Source organism: Dendrobium catenatum, unplaced genomic scaffold, assembly GCF_001605985.2.
Source record: "Dendrobium catenatum unplaced genomic scaffold, ASM160598v2 fragScaff_scaffold_703, whole genome shotgun sequence".
NCBI lineage: Eukaryota > Viridiplantae > Streptophyta > Magnoliopsida > Asparagales > Orchidaceae > Dendrobium > Dendrobium catenatum.
In genome coordinates this window covers 405,324-426,066 of record NW_021319165.1, presented here as the reverse complement: position 1 = coordinate 426,066, position 20,743 = coordinate 405,324, and the positions used below count along the sequence as shown (strand labels likewise).

At 35.7% G+C, this 20,743-nt stretch overlaps 1 protein-coding gene across 1 annotated transcript; it reads right to left on the bottom strand.

Annotated features, from left to right (window-relative positions):
- Positions 1–7,497: 7,497 nt before the first annotated feature.
- Positions 7,498–19,412, bottom strand: LOC110109313 (cellulose synthase-like protein D3). Its single transcript, XM_028695875.1, has 7 exons — positions 19,387–19,412; positions 19,295–19,324; positions 13,131–13,988; positions 11,338–12,166; positions 10,783–11,235; positions 9,203–9,766; positions 7,498–8,523 (listed from the first exon to the last, which is right to left on the bottom strand). The coding sequence occupies exons 1-7, from the start codon at positions 19,410–19,412 to the stop codon at positions 7,741–7,743; spliced, it is 3,543 nt and encodes a 1,180-aa protein (XP_028551708.1). The 3' UTR covers positions 7,498–7,740.
- Between the last annotated feature and the right edge of the window lie 1,331 nt (positions 19,413–20,743).

The window sequence follows — 20,743 nt, the reverse complement described above, 5'->3', positions numbered from 1 at the left end:
GATTAGCCTGGAATTTTCTATTAAAATCAGTTGATTTCAATGCTTCTGTCCCCAATCATAGCCATAGTTTTCTTATTATCTAAAAAATCAGTTAGAATAGATTGAAGTATTCTCCAAAGACATTAATAACATAGTAAGAAGCTAAAATATTGTACTATAGACTTTCAAATAATTAGTAGAAAATTTGTTTGTTTTTTTATTCGTCGATCAGGTTAAAAGAAAGAGTATTTGTGACACTTGGAAGGAAAACACCTTTCTCTGAAACTAATTAGCATTTCATAAGATGTCATTAACATTAGTAGGTTGTTAAAACTTGAATAACATCTTTCATTGTGTTGACATAGTTTAGTTTTATAAAACTTTTATCGTTGTTTTAGGCTTCGTTTGGGTTGACTTTTTTACTATTTTTTGAAACAATTTTCTAGTATAAAAATTTTTGTATTTAAAAACTGCTTTAAAAAGCAGTTAAAAAGCTGTTCCAAACAAAATATTAATTTTAAACTGAATTTTTGTTGGACGGCAAAAAGTGACTCGCAGGATGATAGTTGACATCGTTTACTGATGGTGAGTTAATTAAGTTACTCTTTTAAAAACTTTGCTATATCATACTTTTTTTGTTTTATTTTGGTTTAAAAAGGTTTCAAAAGAACTACAGGATAGGTGTAATTTGTCTATGTATACCAAAATGAATTTACTTTTATCACATGCTAAATAATTTAACATAATATCAGCTAATGAAGTCTGGACTGCACATCCCTAATGTGTCATTAAGGCTTCGTTCGGGGAATTTTTATTAGGTCCGGTGTCCTTCTGTAGCTTTACGTTCGGACACCAGTAAAATGGTGTCGTCACGTGCTCTTACTCTTTACCGCGCGGCCCGACGACCCGTCCCGGACCCGGTATTGCTATGTATTGGCTGATTTGTGCAGACCGGGGTATTGCTCGGTAACGAGAAATAACATTTTGTCAATACCAATATCTAGCAATACCTAGCATTACTGAGCAATTCCCCGGTTGTACTAGGTATTGCTCCGTATTGCTATGTTTTGCTCGGTATTGGTCTTGAAAGATCGGTATTTCTCGTTATTGTCAAGTAATACGTAGCAATACACTAACATAGCAATACCGGGTTCCGATCCGGGTCGCGTCGTCGGGCCGCACGGTAAAGAGTAAGAGCACGTGGAGACATGTTATTGACGTCCGGATGTAGAGCTACGTCAGGTGTCCTGACCAAATAAAAGTTCGTCATTAAGGCTTCGTTCGGGACTCTTTTTCATTCTTTATTTTTTAATTCTCTATCATAATTTGGCGAAATGCCATACGGGTCAAAAACCAGAGCCCGAACCCGACCCGTTTCGGGTTCGGGTTGACCCTAACCCGAATTTCTCGGGTCGGGTTCGGGTCGTGTTTTCGGGTCGTGTCAAATGTTGACAGGCCTAATCATAATGGATCCTTGTGTTCGACTTACTGTTAAATAAAAAAAATATATATATTGCAGGAGCAAAATCTCCATTTTGCTACAAGGAGAAAAAGTCTTAACTCCATCTGCCCATTACTAGGGAGATTATTATATATGCACTGCATTTAATATACATTTTGTTTTGTGTATTACATCTAACTCATCTAATAATTTTTTTTTCTCACCAACATGAAGATGAAGCCTTAGCTTTCAACTCCATTATCCATCTTTCTTGCTATTAAAGAATAATTCTCAATCGTTTTATTGAATTAAGCTTCATTTGGGATAATTTTAAATCACTAATTTTTTATTTTTAAAAGATTTTTATTCTAAAAAACAATTTTAAAAAATAGTAAAATATTGTCCCAAACGAAACAAGTGTAGAAATTCAAAGTCATCAAAAGAATACTTCTCAATCATTGGGTATTTCCACCCATCTTTTCTCTGAATTGCTCTATAATTTGTTTAATTAAGTTTACAAAAAGTTATTAAAAAAACTTCTCAATCACATATCGTTTAGAGAGAGAAAGTGAGAGAGAGAGAGGGTTACTCAGTTGTTTCATCCTTGGAGAGAGGAGAAATTATTTTGTCTTCCTGTCCAGGCTGTGAGTGTACACATTGTGTACAAAATTTTGATAAATATTGTATAAATTTATACACAGTGTATACACTCACATATCTGAATGATTCTTTCTGTCAGGACTATGCACAGAATAATTTTTCTATAGAGAGAGACTAAGGACTTCTATGTACATTTTACAAAGAAGTGATTGTTGAGAGCTGAAAAACCTACTGGCATTACATGGACAACAAAGAAAGAATATTGATATATCCAACAGTTGTAAAACAGAGACACTTACTGATTTCTGTCAAATCAAAAATATAGTTAGCCTGCTTAAAAAATATCAGCTTTAACTATCATTACTGTAAGGTAAAACAATTATCAAAGCTCTGAACAATGAAAAATTATTAGATGCGGAGTGTGCACCGTCCTCACAAATATGGGTACTTAGCGGTATCCAGCGGTACCAAGCGGTACCGAGTGCCAGTACCTAGCGCGGAATAAGGCTTGTGCGGACGGTTCTCCCCGTCCGCACTCTGCACCTAATAATCTCTCCTGAACAATACGGATCATAAAACATAAAATGCATAATTGTGTAGTGTTTAGATCTCTCAAAAATATAATTTTTGCTCAGCCAAATTGTTCCCAGTTCTATGATCAACATACTGTCTTCATCAATATATATTTCTCTCTATTTGTTTCATCTGCAGAATAATTGGATACTCTGTAATTAAGGTATTAAAAAAAATCATTTTTCTTGTCCTTATAATTTTCCTTTTTTTGAAAGCTTCAATCATTAAAAAAATTGTTGATTGATTAAATTAAAGTTTGATATATAATAAAATATTTAAAAGAAAATTCAATTTAAGCATTGGAATTAACTATTTTATTTTTAGTTTATTTTGTTATAAGCATCAAATAGGAATGTACTGCGCATCATAATCAAGTTACAGTGAACCAAAGAATGGGCTCTAAATTATTTCTTTAAGGTCTTTACTCTTTAGGATTTGATTTTATACAAAAAAGAAACAGAGAGTAAGTTAACATTTTGTTCTTTGGGTTACTAAATTCTTCTTAATTTAAGCTCTTGTCAAATGATAGAAGTGTGGGAAGCCTATAATCCTCTACACGTGGCAGCCAGTGAAACTTACACCCAAGTCCACAATTTTAACAATAATTACATCTCATAACCTATTCTTGAAATTGGGCTGAATTTCTAATAAAAAGATAGTAGTAAATAAGAAAAAAAAATCTTAGAGGGCACATTGTTTTATTGTGAAAGGCCTCATTACCCATGGATCTACCCCGAGATTAGTGCTATGCATTATATCCAACACCTCAACTAATTTCAGTATAAATTCAACAGCATTAAAGCCCGTTCTAATGTGAATTCTATCAAAATATTTTCATGTCTGCCTGACGATTACAAAATTGAGCAGAATTGATTAGTTCTCACGCGTTTAATTTAGGTTTTCATATGAAACTAAGGCTTCGTTTGGGACGGCTTTCTTCGCTCTTCTTAAAGTGGCTTCCTAGTACAATAATTAAAATTTTTATACTAGAAAGTCGCTTTAAGAAGCAGTAAGAAAGCCGTCCCAAACGAAGCCTAAGTCTTTGTTTGGGACAGATTTCTTACTACTTTTTAAAATAAATTTTTAGTACAAACTTTTTAATTTTTATATTAAAAAGCTACTTTAAGAAGCAATAAGAAAGTTATCCCAAGGCTTTGTTTGGAACAGTTTTTTTATTGCTTCTTATATCAAATTTTTAGCAAAAAAAATTAAATTTTTTACTCTAGAAAGCTGTTTTAAGAAGTAATAAGAAAGCCGTACCAAACGAAACCTAAGGCTTTATTCGGGAAAGCTTTCTTACCGTTTTGATTTTCAGATTTCAACTATAATTTTTATTTGATCATTCTTTTTTCATTATTTAAAAAAAATGTTTTAAAAATCTATTTTCCTTAACCACATCAAAAAATTAATTTCTCTACAACAACTTTATAAATCAGGAAAAAAAATCGCTCCAAACATAGCTTAAAATTGCTCTTCTGCTAAGAAAAATTTGGCCCAATTTTATATTGGGATCTGAATTTCTGAAGCTACAGATGTTCCTCAAAACCTCAGAGAAACTGAGAAAGCAAAGCATCTTTATATGTTTGGGCGAACGATATTTTTTTTTATTTGTCTAATAAGAAAATAATAATAATAATAATAATAAAGAATCTTATTTCTTGTCCTGAAAAGACTAACAATTTTTAAATATTTCATTTATGTATTTAGTTGTTTAATTGGAGAAATTATTATTGCAGAGTAATAATATTTCTTTTAATTGGGCGAAAGTTTCATATATAAAAAGATATTTACGTGCAAACTGATGAATTTTTAACATTTGATTTCAGATAGAGTTCGTTTATTATATTTGGGATTATTCAATTGTAAGTACTTAAGATTTATGTATTTTAAGAATATTTTGTAAATTAAATATAATGAATTTTGATTTCTTAAGATTATTTTGTTCAAAAACTATCCCAAACGGAGCTTATATCAATACCTAAAACTTATATTTTATATGATATTTTAATACTTACTACAATTCAGTTGTTATGATCATATACATATGAAAATGAGCATACTGATTTTTCTTATAAATAGCACTAATCATGATTTATAAGTTTATTTTATATATGCTAGAATTGTGCAGTGAGTTGAACATTGAGCATAATATCACTTGTTTTTTATGATATATATACTTTGAAATAAGTATATGTAAGAGGCTGGTTAAAAATGATTAGATGATTCATATTAGATGGAGACATGTCATCATGTACAGGACGGTGGGCCAACATATTTCTCTTTAAAATAAGATTTATAGTGTAATCCTAAATAATATGAAAATGGAGACATAATGAGATTAATTGATATGATATGTTACAACAATGGTCATGAAGTGATGACTTCTGATATGAAATTTCTCTGACCTAAATGACTTGTGATATGATTAATTCTTAATTTGAAATATGACTGATATGATTGAGATCGGTTCTTATAAAATTGATTCATATCCATATGATTGGATATAGGAAAAATATCACATATAGATGGATGTCTTATCTTGCTTATAGTAATTGCATATGTTGATAGGAATATATATATATGATACTCACATGATATGATTTGCATAGATATTTAGTATAATTGATAAAAGTATCTCATAAGACCGATAAAGTTGACACAACGATATTTGATATTGAAACGTCCTAAAAAATTGCCTTGATCAAGCACGAATCTCGAGGCATATTCAAGTTGGAAACTTTCAAAATTAAATTTGGGATCATCTGAATTTCAATTTCAGCAAACTTATAGTCAAATTAAACATCTCAAAGAGACGAACAAAACAACACTAAAATTGGTCCAACCCAAGCCCAAATAGGTCGGAATCAGGGGTCTCGACCATATTTGGAAGGGTCAAAGTATTATTTGGATGATAAAATGATATCCAAATATGGCATTCTTATATTCAAACCGAGCGGCTCGGCGAGACAAATCCAACGAGCCCAAGATCTCTGAATTCTGACATCGTTAAGGCAATTTGATTTGAAGTTTTCGTAGTCTGGAGTCTGATTTTCCTGAAATGTTAGTACACACAAGAGCAAGTGCAAATCTTCTGAAATTGTTAGGAGATAACTATACATTTGAACAATAATGTTTGGAATCATCAAAACTACATAAGTTGCATAAATATAACTCATTCAAATAGCAACTATTCAAACACTGATCACAACTCTTAAGATATACAGTTGTACTGATGTTTACTGATCATATGACTTATTACTGCTTCATTGATTGTTACATGTTTTTACATTTATATGTTCACATTGATAGTGATTGAATGCCTTTTTTTTTAATTTTATTTTTAATATATAGTGATTGAATGCTTATATGCATACTATTTTTAATGATTTGTATTGATTTTGGTTGTAGGTTTTGATAACTTACTGAGCTGTTAGCTAAATCTATTCTTTTACATATTTTCAGGAAGGTGTTGGATCTAGTGGAGTGATGACAGAATGACAGATCATGGATTCATGTTTCATTTTATTTTTATATTTTTAATTTTCTTTCTTTTGTGGTCAGGACTTTACAAAGTTGGATTGAATGAAATGATTGATCCCCTGACTTTTATACATGAATTTTGAGGAATGAGCATAATTTTATATTTTGATGTATATAATTTTAAGTTGTTTCGGTTGGATTGATTTATGTAGATGAATTCATAAAAATTTTGGTTGATTAATTAATATATTAAAATAGAGAGATATCTTCCAAAATTTCATTTTGAGGTGTTATATCATCAATAGTTTATGTTAAATATATTAATTTTATCAACAAATTTCCGAATTGTTATGGAAAGATGTTATATGTAGCCTACAATCTACTCTAGTGAAATTATTTTAACAAGGACATTTCCCAAAAAAAAAATCCTTTTCTGAGTTATGTACCACTTTAAATTTTTGTCTCCTTTGCATTAATCTCGACTTGTATTATCCTAATGTGCATGGGATTTTAGTACAAACAATGCTAAGACAACGAACTCTATACTATCACAAATGTTCTAGAGTAGAATAATTATAATGCCAAATTTTTGATTAGCATACTAACTTTAAATATAATATAAAAATTATAACCTTGTTAGAAAATACAATTAGATTTATTACAAAAGACATTTTATTTGCCAATAAAATATTCCTTGGCTTAACAAGATAACTAGGATGGTGGGTTAAAAAATTTATTGGTTTCTTTGATGATTAAACTCTTAATAATTTGATTTTAAAGTTTCATTTGAGACGACTTTCTTACTGCTTTTTAAAACAACTTTTTAGTATAAAATTTAAAATTTTTGTACTAAAAAGTTGATTTAAGAAGCAATAAGAAAGTCGCCCCAAACGAAACCTAAGTCTATCTCATATTAGTTCAACATTGGTTAAAATTCATTCGATCATATCACGATCAAATTATAGGCTAACTTAATTTAATCTCAATTCAAAAGAAACATTTATCTTTAAATTTTGTTGAAGCTAAAAAGAATACAATTTCAATCTATTTTTGATGTCCTAATAAATTTAATGACAAAATAAATTATAAGAATTTTTGTACTCAAATTAAATCAACTTTTATATTGTATTTATTTCAAAATAAATCTAACGACTAAAAAAATCCATCAATATCAAAAGAGAGTTGAAGATTTTATACCTTTTTTTTTCAAAAAAAATCAGAAAAAAATCCTTTGATTAATTGAAGAGTGGATAAAGAAAAACATCCTCATAAAAAAGAAAATTCTTTAACAAGGTTAGGCAAAGACAACCATTCTCAATTTAGGTAAGTAGTCTTCTCATGCAACTAAAGTTCAAACATGTACAACAAATTGAGTTTAATCTTAAAGTTGAAAAAGAATAAAATAAAAAATACAAATTTCAAACTTTATAACAAATTAAAATTCTTCATTATATGAAATTCTATGCCATCAATAAACAGCATAAAGAAATGTAAACAATGATTGCAACAGTTTCTTTTACACTTTCTCAACAACATCAATTTGTTGTTCGACTAACATTTCTTCACAAGCAAAAGAACAAACGGCTAGCGCGCAATTCATTTTATGAACATTCATGCGGGTAAAAAGCACGATAGGCGCTGAGGGAGAGATATCATGCACAGATTAGCTAAGGAAACGAGAAGGAGCCACCAATCTGTGAACTTGCCGACGAAGGAGGATTGATTGCAATCCACAGCAACGAAATCGTGATGGCGAGAAGCCCCGCCCACACATAAATAATGGTGGGCGTCCTTCTCCTCCTCCCCATCAATCCTTTCACAAACGGATACATATGAGCAAGCACCCAGAAGCTAAAGAAAACACCCCCAAGCAGCTTGCTCCACTGTGGGATTGTCGCATAAATTGTCCGGCTTACCCCCACGGCAATGGCAATAAGGTTGACAAAGATGATTGTAAGGGGCGGGATCATGAGAGAGGTCCATTTCACAATGTAGAGATCAGCGAAATCGTCATCTTCATCGTCGCCGGCGGATTTGGAGGTGAGAGTGAAGGAGATCTCGATGCCGGCGATGACTTTAAGGAGGCCTTGGATAACGGCGGCAAGATGAGCGGAGGTGCCGCCGATTAGCCAAAACTGCTCGTTGCGCCACCACTCTTCGAGCTGGATGCCGGACCACTTTATCTCGAGAACGGCGAGGAGGACGAGCGTGCAAGTAATGATGAGGAGATAGGCCAGGAAACTGACGTTGAGAGTTTGCACGATGAATTGGCCGGAGAAGAGGGAAAGAGCCGGGAGGAAGCAGTAGACAATGAGGAAGATGGAGGTGAAGGGATAGATGCCGACGTTGAGGTACGCCATACGCTGCAGAAATTTCAACTTAGGACCGGCGAACAGAGCGTTGTTGCGGGAGAAGAAGATCTCTACGGACCCGGTTGCCCAACGCAGCACCTGGTGAACGCAAAACGAGCATTATCTAAGGAAAAATATTAGATTTAAGATTTTGTTAATTAAATTTAATGTAATTTAAATACATTTCACAATAATTTAAATATATAATACAAAAATTTTATATTTATCAATATAACATTAAAATTTTTACATATATATAGCCGTTGAATCTAATTTATATAGCCTGATGTAATTCAAAATTTCAGTTGGGATGGTTCTTTTTAGATGGAAAATTATTAGGGCCAGACACTTGAGAGAGAGAGAATCATCTAGATTTCTTTCTGTATATAGTAAAAGCGTAGTAAAAAATTAGATACTGTAGCATCCGCGCTTTAACTGTGCTTTTACTGTAGACAAAGAGAAATCCGGATGATTATCTCTGTGAGGAGTCTGGACCTAATAATTTGCCCTTTTAGACGAGTTATTATTAGGTTCGGACACCAAACACAACTTACTTTCGGTATTCACAGTACTGAGCAGTGTTGAGCTCAGTAATGTGAAGTACTGAGTATCGTGCAGTACCGAGCTCGGTACTGCTTGGTACTGCTCAGTACCGAGTAGGAGGTGATGTGTCACATTTACATTGGACTCCGAACACGTCCGGTGTCTGAACCCAATAATTTATTAGACAGTTTTTAACTGATTTATAAACAGTTTTTTTAGTACCGCAATTAATTACCTGGTGGAGGCGATCCGTCAGATTAATAGGCGCCGTCCCCCGGAAGGCGTCGCGCTTCGTCACACAGTAAATCGACCGCCACCCTCTATTATGCATCCTGTATCCCGTCACCACATCCTCCGTCACCGACCCATAAATCCACCCCACCCGTGTCCCCCACTCCGTCTTATCCTCATACCAACACGACACCACGCTCACCGCCTCCGCCACCGCCGATGCATCCAGCGGTTCCCGCGGCATAATCAACGCACCCGGCGGCCTCCCATTCTTCACCGACGGATGATCAGCCAACGGCCTCCCTTGAAACTCCGCCACTGCAATCGAATCAATCAAATAACTCGAGTTCCCAAACTTCCTCGGAAACGAATATAGGTTCATTCCATCATCATCCTCCATTCGTAGCGCGTGCGTCTCCACGTCGTGCTCGCGATGGCTGACGCCGTGCCGGCGGGGGAAGCAGCAGCTGCAGCATCCTCTAGCCGAGCCCAGCGTTGCCCGCGGCGGGTCGAAGCCGTAGAGGGCGATGCGGCGGAAGAGACATCCGGTGCCGACGTAGACTGGCCCCTGCAGGTTCAGATGTCATAAAAAATTAAGCTTCATAATTATTTTCCCTTCGTTTATTAAAGAAAAGTTTTAGTACAAATAAACTTCCCTATGTGAAATTCATTAACGTTCTTGTTATAAAATTTAAGATTAAGTTAATATTAATAATATTTAATTTGATCTGAAGACTTAGTTTTTATAAAATTAAATAAAAAAATTTAGATATTAAATATGAAAAAAATATAAAAAATTGTGGTAAGTAAATCCCCAAATTTCTTAAAGGTTACAGCAGCCTCCAATATAAAAGATGGGTTTCAAATTCATTTAAAATTTACTTTGCAATTAATATGATAATTTTATATTCTAATATTTTTTAAATCGTTACTAAAAATAAAAAATTTTGAATTTTTTTTAATAGATGTAGCTTTTACCTACTCATTCCGTTAGAAAAGGAGAAATTATTACGTGCGATGTCCAAATATATTATATTCGGAGTCCAATAAAAATATGACACTTGTCCTTGTACATAGTGTGTATAATTGTACATATTATATACAAATTTTAAAATTATGTACAAAATATTTACAAATTTATATATACAATATACACACTGTGTACATAATATATACAAATTTTATATACAACGTGTATAATGACAGGGATTATGTTTTATTAGAGTCCGAACATAATTCTATGCCTGGACTCCCCACCTATTGAGAGATTTACATACATACCATTTTATTTCATGTTATTTATATATCTAACACCTAAAACATTAATATTATATGTCTATCACCCATAAAATAAATTTAGGTGTATGAAATGAAATATTAAAATTTATAGGATATAATGAATGGTAGAAATGAATTATATGAGTAGTATATTTAATATTAAAATTGTATATGTATGATAGACACATAATATTAATATTTTTAATGTTAGATATTTAAATAGCATCAAATAAAACGTTATGTATGTAAATTTCCTTAATTCTTTTAGAGAAACAAACATAATTTTGTTAAAAGTAGGCCGTTAACCTGCAGGCCGTCGAGTGCTCGCATGTTGACGTCGAAGAAGACGGTATTGTGGTTGGCGTAACGGTCGGAGGGATCGATGCCTTCGAAGCGTTGGGGGAATTGTACGTAGCAGATGCGGTCGCCGCCGCGGTCCATCATGAAACACATGCCTTCGCGGAGGGCTTGAGAGTTGTAGATGTAGTGGTCGCAGTCGAGGTTCAGCATAAAAGGGCCGTTGGACAAGACAGCGGAGGCGCGGACGAGGGCGTTCATGGCGCCGGCCTTTTTATTGTGGTCGTACCCTGGCCGTTTTTCGCGGGACATGTACACAAGCATTGGGAGACGAATGTCCACCTCGCTGAGGTCGAGGACGGTGGTGATGGGGCCGCCGCCGCCGTCGTCTTCAGTGTTGCTGCTGGTGTCGTCGGCGCTGGTGCCGAAGATGGGTTCTTCTGCGGGGGGTTTCAACATCACCTGAAAAAAATTGTTTACGGCTAATTATACGGAAAAATTGAAAATATCATGATAATAATAATAATAGTTATTTAAAAGAAATTCTTAAAATAAACCGCTAACCTGAATGATGCCGGCGTGGTCGCCACGGGAGTGATCAGAGGCAGAGTGAATCCAAGTGCCAGGCCAGTGAGTGCCATCAGCCATCCAAGTTGCCTTCGGTATCTTAATAGGCTCGAGTAGTGCTTCATCGCCGGCGACCGCCGCCGCCGTAGCTTCCTGTCTTTGCAACCTCGCGGCCTTCAACTCCTCGCGTGCATGGAAAGCATCAGAACGCCGCCGTATGGCTTCAGGAAGAGCGTTAATCCGAACCTTAAACTCATCATACTCTCTCTTAATCCGCCGGCGATCACGCACAAAATCGGCCCGAACCTTATTCTTGTACGGGTCCCGCTTCAGCCCGAAATAGCTCTCCGGATTGCGTGGCTCGATCGCGTGCTTGCGACAGAACGGAACCCACACTGCGGCGAAGGATGCGGCCTCAGCCATGGCCTCGAAGGTGAGAAGCGCGCCGCCGTCGTCAGAGAGGTAGCAAGCGAGCTTTTCGATAGGGTAGTCGGCGGCGAGGATGGAGAGGATGGTGTTTGCGGTGACAAGAGGAGGTTCTTTTTCAGGGTCGGCGGTGGAGACGAAGACGTCGAGTCCGGGGAGATCGGATTTTCCGGTGGGGTTGGTAGGGGAGGGGGTTTCGAATTTTTCCTTGAGGACTTTGAGGTCTGTGACACGGTTCACAGGGGAGAGCTTAGGGAGCTGGTCTAGAAGCCATGAGAAGGCGAACCATATCTCGCAGACGACGGACATACCCCATAGCCAGATAGCGTCGTGATTCTTGTGGGTGATGCGCCATGTGAGGAACAGGCCGAGGACCCCCATGCGAACTAAGATTAACAGCCTGTATGTTCGTAAGCAAAATTTCAAATTTACGTATATACATTCAAGCAATTGAAACAGAGCATGGCTCAGGAGGAAGAAGAAGAAGAAATATACATTAATTCATTTAGATTGTTCTTATGCAGTGGAGAAGCAGGAGCCATTTGGTTTTTTGCGAGCTTAAGTAAAAACTGATAAATTTAAGAATTAAAAGTCAACTCCCGATTAATAGAAGCAATGGCAACAGTAAAATTATTATCTTTATTATAAGATATATTGTATGTTTGGCAAACATCGCCAGTCTCATCGGAAACCCTTCGAACACCAACTCCAGCGGTCCAATTTTAATTCAAGCTGACCACCACAATAATGTCTTAAATGAATCTACAAAGCAAACTCATAAAAATAATAAATTCAATAAATTATTCTTTTATAGAATTAGCTATTTCATCATAAAATAATGTGTAAACAGATATCTTAAAGCAAGTTCTAATCAAGATACCAATACGGAAGAATTAGGATTACATCTTCTAAAAGGTTGATTTGATACGAAAGAATTATATAGTATAATATTCAAAATTGTTGGATTCTATCATTTGTCTTATTAGATTGTTCTGCGCGTTGAATCGTTTGGAGTTCTTCAAATGCTATATTTCCTCTCTACTTTGTTCTCCACGTCAAGCAAATTAACAAAAACACACAAACGTTCGCAAAATAATATAACTACGGCTCATCTCTCCCGTCCAAAAAAAAAAAAGTTATCTTGTATAATTATTATCTTATTAAAAGGCACTACAAGTGCCAATAGAGTAATTCCAGAGAATTAATCGAGGACCTCTAGGAAAGAAAATAAAATTTCAATCTGGGTCATTAAACAAGTTAGATTCTGAATAATTGCAGTAAATTTTGAAGCTTTGAAAACAATTAATCAATAACGTTGAAGAGAGAATTGAATCAAAGAACCTGAAAACAAAGCACAATCTCACCGGTAAGGACTAAGAATGGCAGCTGGAATTCTAAGCTTTCTAGTTAGAGGCCGCCACGCCTTATTCCAGAGCTCCTTGGCCGGCGCTCTCTCCGAGCCGCCTTCATCACCGCCACCTCCCCCGCCGCTGCTTTCGTCGCTTACGACAGCTTCCTCCGGCCAAATTGCATTCCCATACCCGTATGTCCCCTTCGTCTCAAATAGCCACCGATTATGATCAAAGTCCGAACTTTTTGCTGATCTTATCACCGACAGCCTCCTATCAGTCGTCGCCTCATCCTTTGGCGGAGGCGCAGGCAACCGACGCACGGCGATCCCCTTCTTCTCCCTCGCGATCCTCGCCACCTCAGCTAAATCCGTCGCCTTGTATGGCTCCTTGCATCCGGGACACATACTCCCTCCGTTCTTCACCGCGTCGTCGAAGCACTCGCGGCAAATCTTGTACTCGCATTCGCAGGGGAGAAGCTCCTCACCACGCTCGTCGTACATCAACTTGCCGTCGCAGCCTTCGACGGAGCAAGTTGACGACTTGGCTGCGCCGTCGGCGGCGGCAGTGTCCGAATCGGTTCTCTTGTCCATGAGGTGGGCGCGTGTGACGCTGTTGAAGCCTCCGGTGAAGAGCGAGCTCGAGACGTAGTGCTCCTCAATCTTGGAAGAGACCAACGGGTGGATTGGCTCCATGGAGACTGATAGGGGCCCGTTGTCCGGAGTCATGGGGAACTGAACTCGGTAATTTCGAAAGTCAACGCTGCTCACGTCGTTCTCCACTTCGCCGAAAGGCATCCTAGGTGGCGGTGCCCTCTGCTTCTTGCCGGAAAACATCCTTACCGACGCAACTGTTGCGTCTTTGCGAATTCTCCTTTAACGGATTCGCAAAAATCAGAACTTTTTGAAGATTACGCTGGGTAAGAAGAATGGGAAGGAATTCTCAGACGATACATTTCTTTCTGAAGTGAAAGCAGGGGATGGGGAGAGCGTACGTGGGGATCAATCGTAGCAGAGAAGGACTATATATCTAAGAAAGGTGACCTATTTCGGATAGGAAGAGAGTACCTTCTCTTGATCGCAAGAGAAAGAGTTCTGAGGCGACGGAGAAATACAGCTTAATGAGGTGCAGCTGGAAAGATCAGACTGGGTCCAAGAGCCGGATAGTTTATAGCTATGGAATGGACGTCATCAAGATGGGTCCTTTTTGATTGGTTTTATCGAAGCGGCGGGTTTGGAAGACGACAAGTTCTTCACGGTGGAGAAGAAGACTGGAAGGTGGTTCACGCCGGCGCTTCAAGAACCGCACCGGTGGTTCAGGTATAGAAACAGGTAAGATGTATAGATTTTTCTTATGTTTTCTTTTTTGATTGTTAAAGGCCTTCTTAAGCAAATATAAAAATAATTAAACCGTTTTAATAAAAAATATTGATAATCATTATGGATTTTAAAGTTTGGGTTTAGAATTTATTATCATATTAATTCATATAAATATTAACTACAATATAAATGTAAAGATATTAAAACTCCTTTTTCATCTATTTTATATTAAAATATTTTAAAAATATTTTCTCATTAAAATATATTTATTTTAAATGTAAATAAAATTAAAACAAAATGAAAAAAAAATTTTAAAATATACGCCCTAAAGTATCAAATGTGTTTATTAGTTATTCTTAGAATAAATAAAATAAAAGACAAAAATTGCACAAAAACCAATATTTAAGGGTCACTTTTCATGTTTTTTTATAAGTATTTTATTTTATTTCTATTTGACATACAATTAAATATAGTCAATATCTTAAACATATATTATTTAATATTTTAGTAAATTTAAATAACTTGATTTTTATGATATGCGAAAACTAGTAAGACAATAGTGATAGTCGTTAAGATAATAACGATAGATGACGAGACAATATTGGTAGTTGTCGACGAGACCGTGGTGGTAATTGCTAACTATGACGATGGTGATCAACGATAATGGTGGCAACAATAGTATCGGCCTATGATAGAGGTGACGAAGGTTGACAATAGCAGCTAGCTATGACGATAACATAAATGTTGTTTCGAGCATTTTCTTATATCTTAATTTATTTTGAAAATTAAAAGAACAAATCTCTTAAACATACTTGCTTTAGCAAAGGCTGATGCAAGCCTGGAAGTTTTTTTTTTATCATTTAGATCAATTAAGACAGACTCATACATACATCACATACGCAATACTCGAACCAAAAAAACTTTTAGTTGGCAGCCTAAGCCCCCAAACCAACCGACCAGGACCAGCCCCATTCAATTGAAGCCTTTGCTCACTTCATAAAAGTACAAATAAGCACAAAAAGCATGCTGTGGAAAGCATAAAGTTTTATTTCAATGATAGTGTGCCATATGGCTTGAAGGAACCCGCCCATCCCTTCTCAATAACTTCAGCGGTGAAAATGGTCAAATGACCATATTCAAAATTTTATTAATGGGCACTTGAAGCTCAAATATTGGTGAACGAGCAACTAAATAATAAAATTTTTAACATGTTGATTTATAGCATTAACAACCGTCTGCCACAATACTATATAATGCTTATCAAATGGCCTTCTTTGAGAAAATAAAAAACTAGAGAAAGTAATTTTTAAGCACAATTTTTTTTTACTAAAAAATTATTTTAGAAAACATTAACAATTTCTCCAAATAAAACCTTAATCATAAACTTTAAACTTTATTACATTAACACTAATTTGTTAATTGAGAGCTTATAAAATGAAAGATTAGTGCAATTTCAAAAAATATATAGGATACATAAATATATGAATTTAAACTAATTTTTTATAAATTAATAAAAAAATTAATTGGACTATCTTGTTACATTAATAATTAATTAGCAAAATTAATTAAGCTATTATAGACAAATAGGGAGGGGTAAATTAGATTTGTAACTATTATTTCAAAATTTTCTTCTAAAAGCCTATCAATTCAAATTTAGACATTAAGCATATGAAAGTAAATTAATAATCAAACAAATAATTAATCATACACACACATAGATATAACTATAAAAATGCAGGAGATACCTTTTTTTACATTGAAAATTTGAACAGAGAAGAGGGTTTCCAATTAAAATGATTCCACTATGTACACATAGATTGCAAAGGTTTATACATTCGCTAAATTAGAGGAAGGTTACATGGGTATGAGTTGTTGGCTTATTCTACCATGAGTGGCGGAAAAATATTAGTGAGGTTGTGATGGTAAAGAGACATTCAAATGGTTGTGGTTAGATAGTTGTGGTATGATGATGGCCTTCTAAGAGTGGAGGTCTAATGATAGTAGTCGTGCAACAACAATCAGATGATGGGATTGGGCGATTGAGCTCTAGCAAAGGAGATCAAGCGGCACTGGCCCAATGGCTATTGTTGAGCGACAGTAGTTTGACTATGGAGGTCAAATAGAACCGATCCATTATATGAGATCTAGCAGTGGCAATGCAATAGTAGAGATTGGGTGGCATTGGCCTGATGATTAGATTTGAATAATGTAATGATATTAATAATTGAATTTGTCCTGCACACTTATATTGGATGTTTAGAATCATATTAACTTGATGCAAACTCTTTAATTTCACTTTTCGACTGCCACTTTTATTTTTACTCTCTTCTTCTTCTTTTTATCAGAATTAGTTCTTTCTTGCTTTGGTATGTTAAATAGGCTTATAAATATATCATCTTTAAAAGTATAGATTCAATATTTAAAAACTTTCATCTTTTTCAATGAAAGGTGATTGTAAAGCCCACGTAATAACCTGAAAATTTATAAAATAAATTAATTTAAAAATAGGAAAATTATGAGCTACAACACTGTGGCGTTGAGCTGGAAAGCTCAGCGGCGCCCTGCTCTCTGTTTTACAATAACCTAGATTTCTGCATGCAACACAACAATGCTATGATATGTGGTGCCGTGGTGTCATATATATATAAGCCCTTCCCCCCTCAATTAATTTTCCCTGCAGGGGAAGAAAATAAATGAGAAGAAGAGGACAGGGGGGAGAGAGAGAAGAAAGGTCTTTCGCAGCTTCTACGCGTGTTGCTTCTTTTACAATAATTATTCTGATCATAGTAAGTGATCTTTATTCTATATTTGTTTTAGTCCATTTTCTCCCTTATGATATTGGTAAAAATACAATATCCTTCATTTTAACACTCTTATTGTGTAATTTTTTATATGTGCTAGATATCATTATTTTGGAATATTTTGATTGGTTTACATTAAAATTTTAACTATTAATTTTGCATATATGATATTTTATCTGAAATGTGTAGACTAAGAATGTATGCAAAATGATGAGTTAATGAACTGTTGACCCCTAGCATAGGATCATTGCCTATAGATAACCTCATCAGTAGTGGCAGAGCTAAGGATTTTGTTATTTAGTGGTTGAGGAAGCCATCAAATGAGCCTCGGACAAGTTCGTACATAAGCATTTCTCTTTATCTATAGTGGGCCATGGTGGTATAAAAAAAAAAGCACAAACCCTCCAACATGTTTATGAAGATGAAATGACAAAGGAATTTGATCTTAAATTATGGGTTTGTGTTCCCAACAAACTTGAAAAAAAAAAGAGAAGAAAGTCATTACAGATATGTTGGAACCTCTTAAGAAGTAGAGGCCTCTTTTGGAGATATTTAAGGCACTTCAAGATAGTCTTTGGACCGAGATAATGTCCAAAATGGTCTTGCTTGTGCTAGATGATATTTTGGAGGATGATGAGAAACAGGATAAAAGCAAATGGGAGAAGGTGCTTGCCCCTTTGGCTTATGGAAGCTTTGGTGATAGAATTTTGGTAATAACTCGAATGGGCATAGTTGCAATGATGATTGCAACGGTCATTAAAAAAGAATGTAAAAGCATTTAGATTAGAAGGCTTGGAGAAAGATTGGTGCTTGCAACTCCTTAACTCTCATGTATTTGCTGATGAAGAGAACCTAATGATTATAAAGGATTAAGATCCATTGATGGAGAGATAGTTAGAAAACTTTCTGGATCTTAATTTGTTGCAAAACGTCATCGGTGGTTTCGTGAATTTCTAGGCGATGCAAATATAATATAAAGGCCTGCGCTACGACAGAAATGAGGCCTCGAAGATGCCCAGATGACGTCTGATTGATTAACAGACAGCGTCATTGCATCCGAAACATCCCCGGCATTCGGAATATACATTTTATTTAATAAATTTGGATCGTCTTAAGTGTTAAAAAAATTTCAAAGGCGGCTCAAACATGATGCGAAGGCATGCGCTACGAGGGAAACGAGACCTCGACGATGATCAAACGACGTCCGATCGACAAACGGACAGATTCTTTGCGTCCGGAACGTCGTCAACATTCGGAAAATATATTTTATTTAATAAATTTGGATCGTTTGATGTGGTCTCGCGAATTTTGAAGGAGATTAAAATATGTTGGAAAGGCGCACATTACAAGGGAAATTAGTCTCGTCGGAGACCAAACGATGTCGGATCGGTAAACGGATAAAGTCATTGCGTCCAGAACGTTGCCGACATTAAGGAAATATATTTTGTTTAATAAATTTGGATCGTTTGAGGTGGTCTTGCGAATTTTGAACGAGATTCAAATATGTCGGAAATGTACGCATTACAAGAGAAATTAGTCTCGTCGGTGACCAAATGATTTCCGATCGATGAACGGACTTCGCTACTATGTCCGGAATACAATCAATGCTTTAAATTAATTTCTAATTTATCCAAAATAGAATTATGCCATGACCGATGAGGGTCCTAATACAACAACGCGCATATCAAGGGAATTAAAATTTGGCGACGCTCGAATGACCTCCGATTGACGAACGGACTGCGTCGTTACGATCGGGTTATCAACAATACCCTAAATGCACTATTAATTGTTATAATTCTGATATTCGGCAAATTTGACACGCTAAACGAGGTGGTCGACACACAAATCGAGAAAATTGTGCGCAAATCGGAACGATTTGATTTGGTCAGTACAATTCTGTCCTTCTAACTCAATGCAGAAGTGACTGGAGCATTAATATATCAACAAATTTTTTTTGTTTACAAAACACCAGATGCTAAATTAGAGAATAGTCAAACTTTAATTGAACGTCATTAAATGTAATTACCCATTTTGTTGTCGCATCATTCCTGCAACTTACCTCTTCGTCGTTTCCACTTCAGGAGGACAGCTGGCCACGATTTCATATTCAAACAAGATAGCTCACAAAAAAAAAACCCTCAGCACAATTACCTTCCAATCCTCCGCCTCATATACATAGCTACTTTTGTCGTTCCCCACTTGCTCTCTCAGCTACCGTCCAGCCTTGCTATCTTACCCGTCTACTCCCTCTATCCATCCTTATTTTCATACGAGCAAAATGGAGCTTCAGTTGCCCAGGTTTTGATCCGTCAAAGTGGTCCATCCCGGCCTCTCGAGGAGCCTCTATTGGTCCGTCCAACCCAAAACCCCAGACCGCTAACTTCAGCTTGCGTCTCTTTTCTGCCTTGGCCCAGCTGGATTTGCTTCAATCCTCATCGTAAAAGTAGGAAACATAAAGAAGTCAGACCTCTGCATCCACATACCAGTTGCAAGATCTGATTGAGGCCGAACACCCGGAGTCCTTTGCTTTTCTCCAACGCTCTCAGTTTATTTTTTTTTGCCCTCGTATACTACTGCCTTTTGCTTACTAATATCTTTATTATTTACGTCTCGTATATGAGTAAAAATGAGATAAAAAATGGGATGTCTTAATTAGAATCTGTTAGAGAGTTTTTTTTTTTTTTTTTAGTAAACTCTTGGGTCCATAGGTTTTGACGTGTTTGAAGTTTTATTTCTGGTTTGATATCAGACAAAAAAAGAGACAGATTTAAAAAAAAAAAGGAATTTCTATAGTAAGATGGTGTCGATTGCGGCTTTCTATTTCTTGTTAACTTCAGAGTTGATTGGTTGAAGATGTCATGTGCTCAATAGAAAGAAAATATATTGCTTATTAGTTTACCTCTATTTTATTGGATGAAGCAAAGTCTTGAAGCACCAAATCGATCAAACGGCCCCTTCCAACAGCTGAACTGATTTCCCCTCCACTTCAAATGGCTTATCTCCAATGCTCTAAACAGCAACCTCTTCTCTTATTTGCCTAGCCAATGACTTCTCCAGCCAGCAAGCATCCGTCAACACCACCTTCCCACCTTGCCGATTTTTTTTTTTAACAGGGATCTGCGGTTTTTGGACAATGAGTCATGCCCTTTTTGTAGCTTTAACCCACTCTCCTCCAAATGAGTTTCACGTGTCATGTTTCATCTAAGCCCAGATTCTTTCCTTTGTCCTCTTCTATCTAAAAAAAAAAAATGATTCCATGTGATTAATTCTTAATCCGTTACTTAAACTCAATTTAGGTAAAAAATATTTCAATCCTGAAGAACTCAAATTGAGTTGGCCAACTCCGTTTCTGTACCGATCCAACGACAATTTCCTCCATTTACCCTTGGCAATACAATAGTTTTATTTATTTATTTATTTATTTTTTTGTTATTATTATTATTATTATTTTTTTTTGTTGTTGTTGCTATTCACTGTTATGTTACCTTTTGTCATTAGTATTAGATTA

Bases quoted from the DNA above. Each gene is read 5' to 3' on its own strand.
- LOC110109313 (XM_028695875.1), bottom strand. From the start codon at position 19,412: ATGTATATGAGGCGGAGGATTGGAAG. The intron at 12,167-13,130 runs GTGAGATTGTGC...ACGAACATACAG, and splicing joins GCCATTCTTAGTCCTTACCG to GCTGTTAATCTTAGTTCGCA. The intron at 8,524-9,202 runs GTAATTAATTGC...TGCGTTCACCAG, and splicing joins TGACGGATCGCCTCCACCAG to GTGCTGCGTTGGGCAACCGG.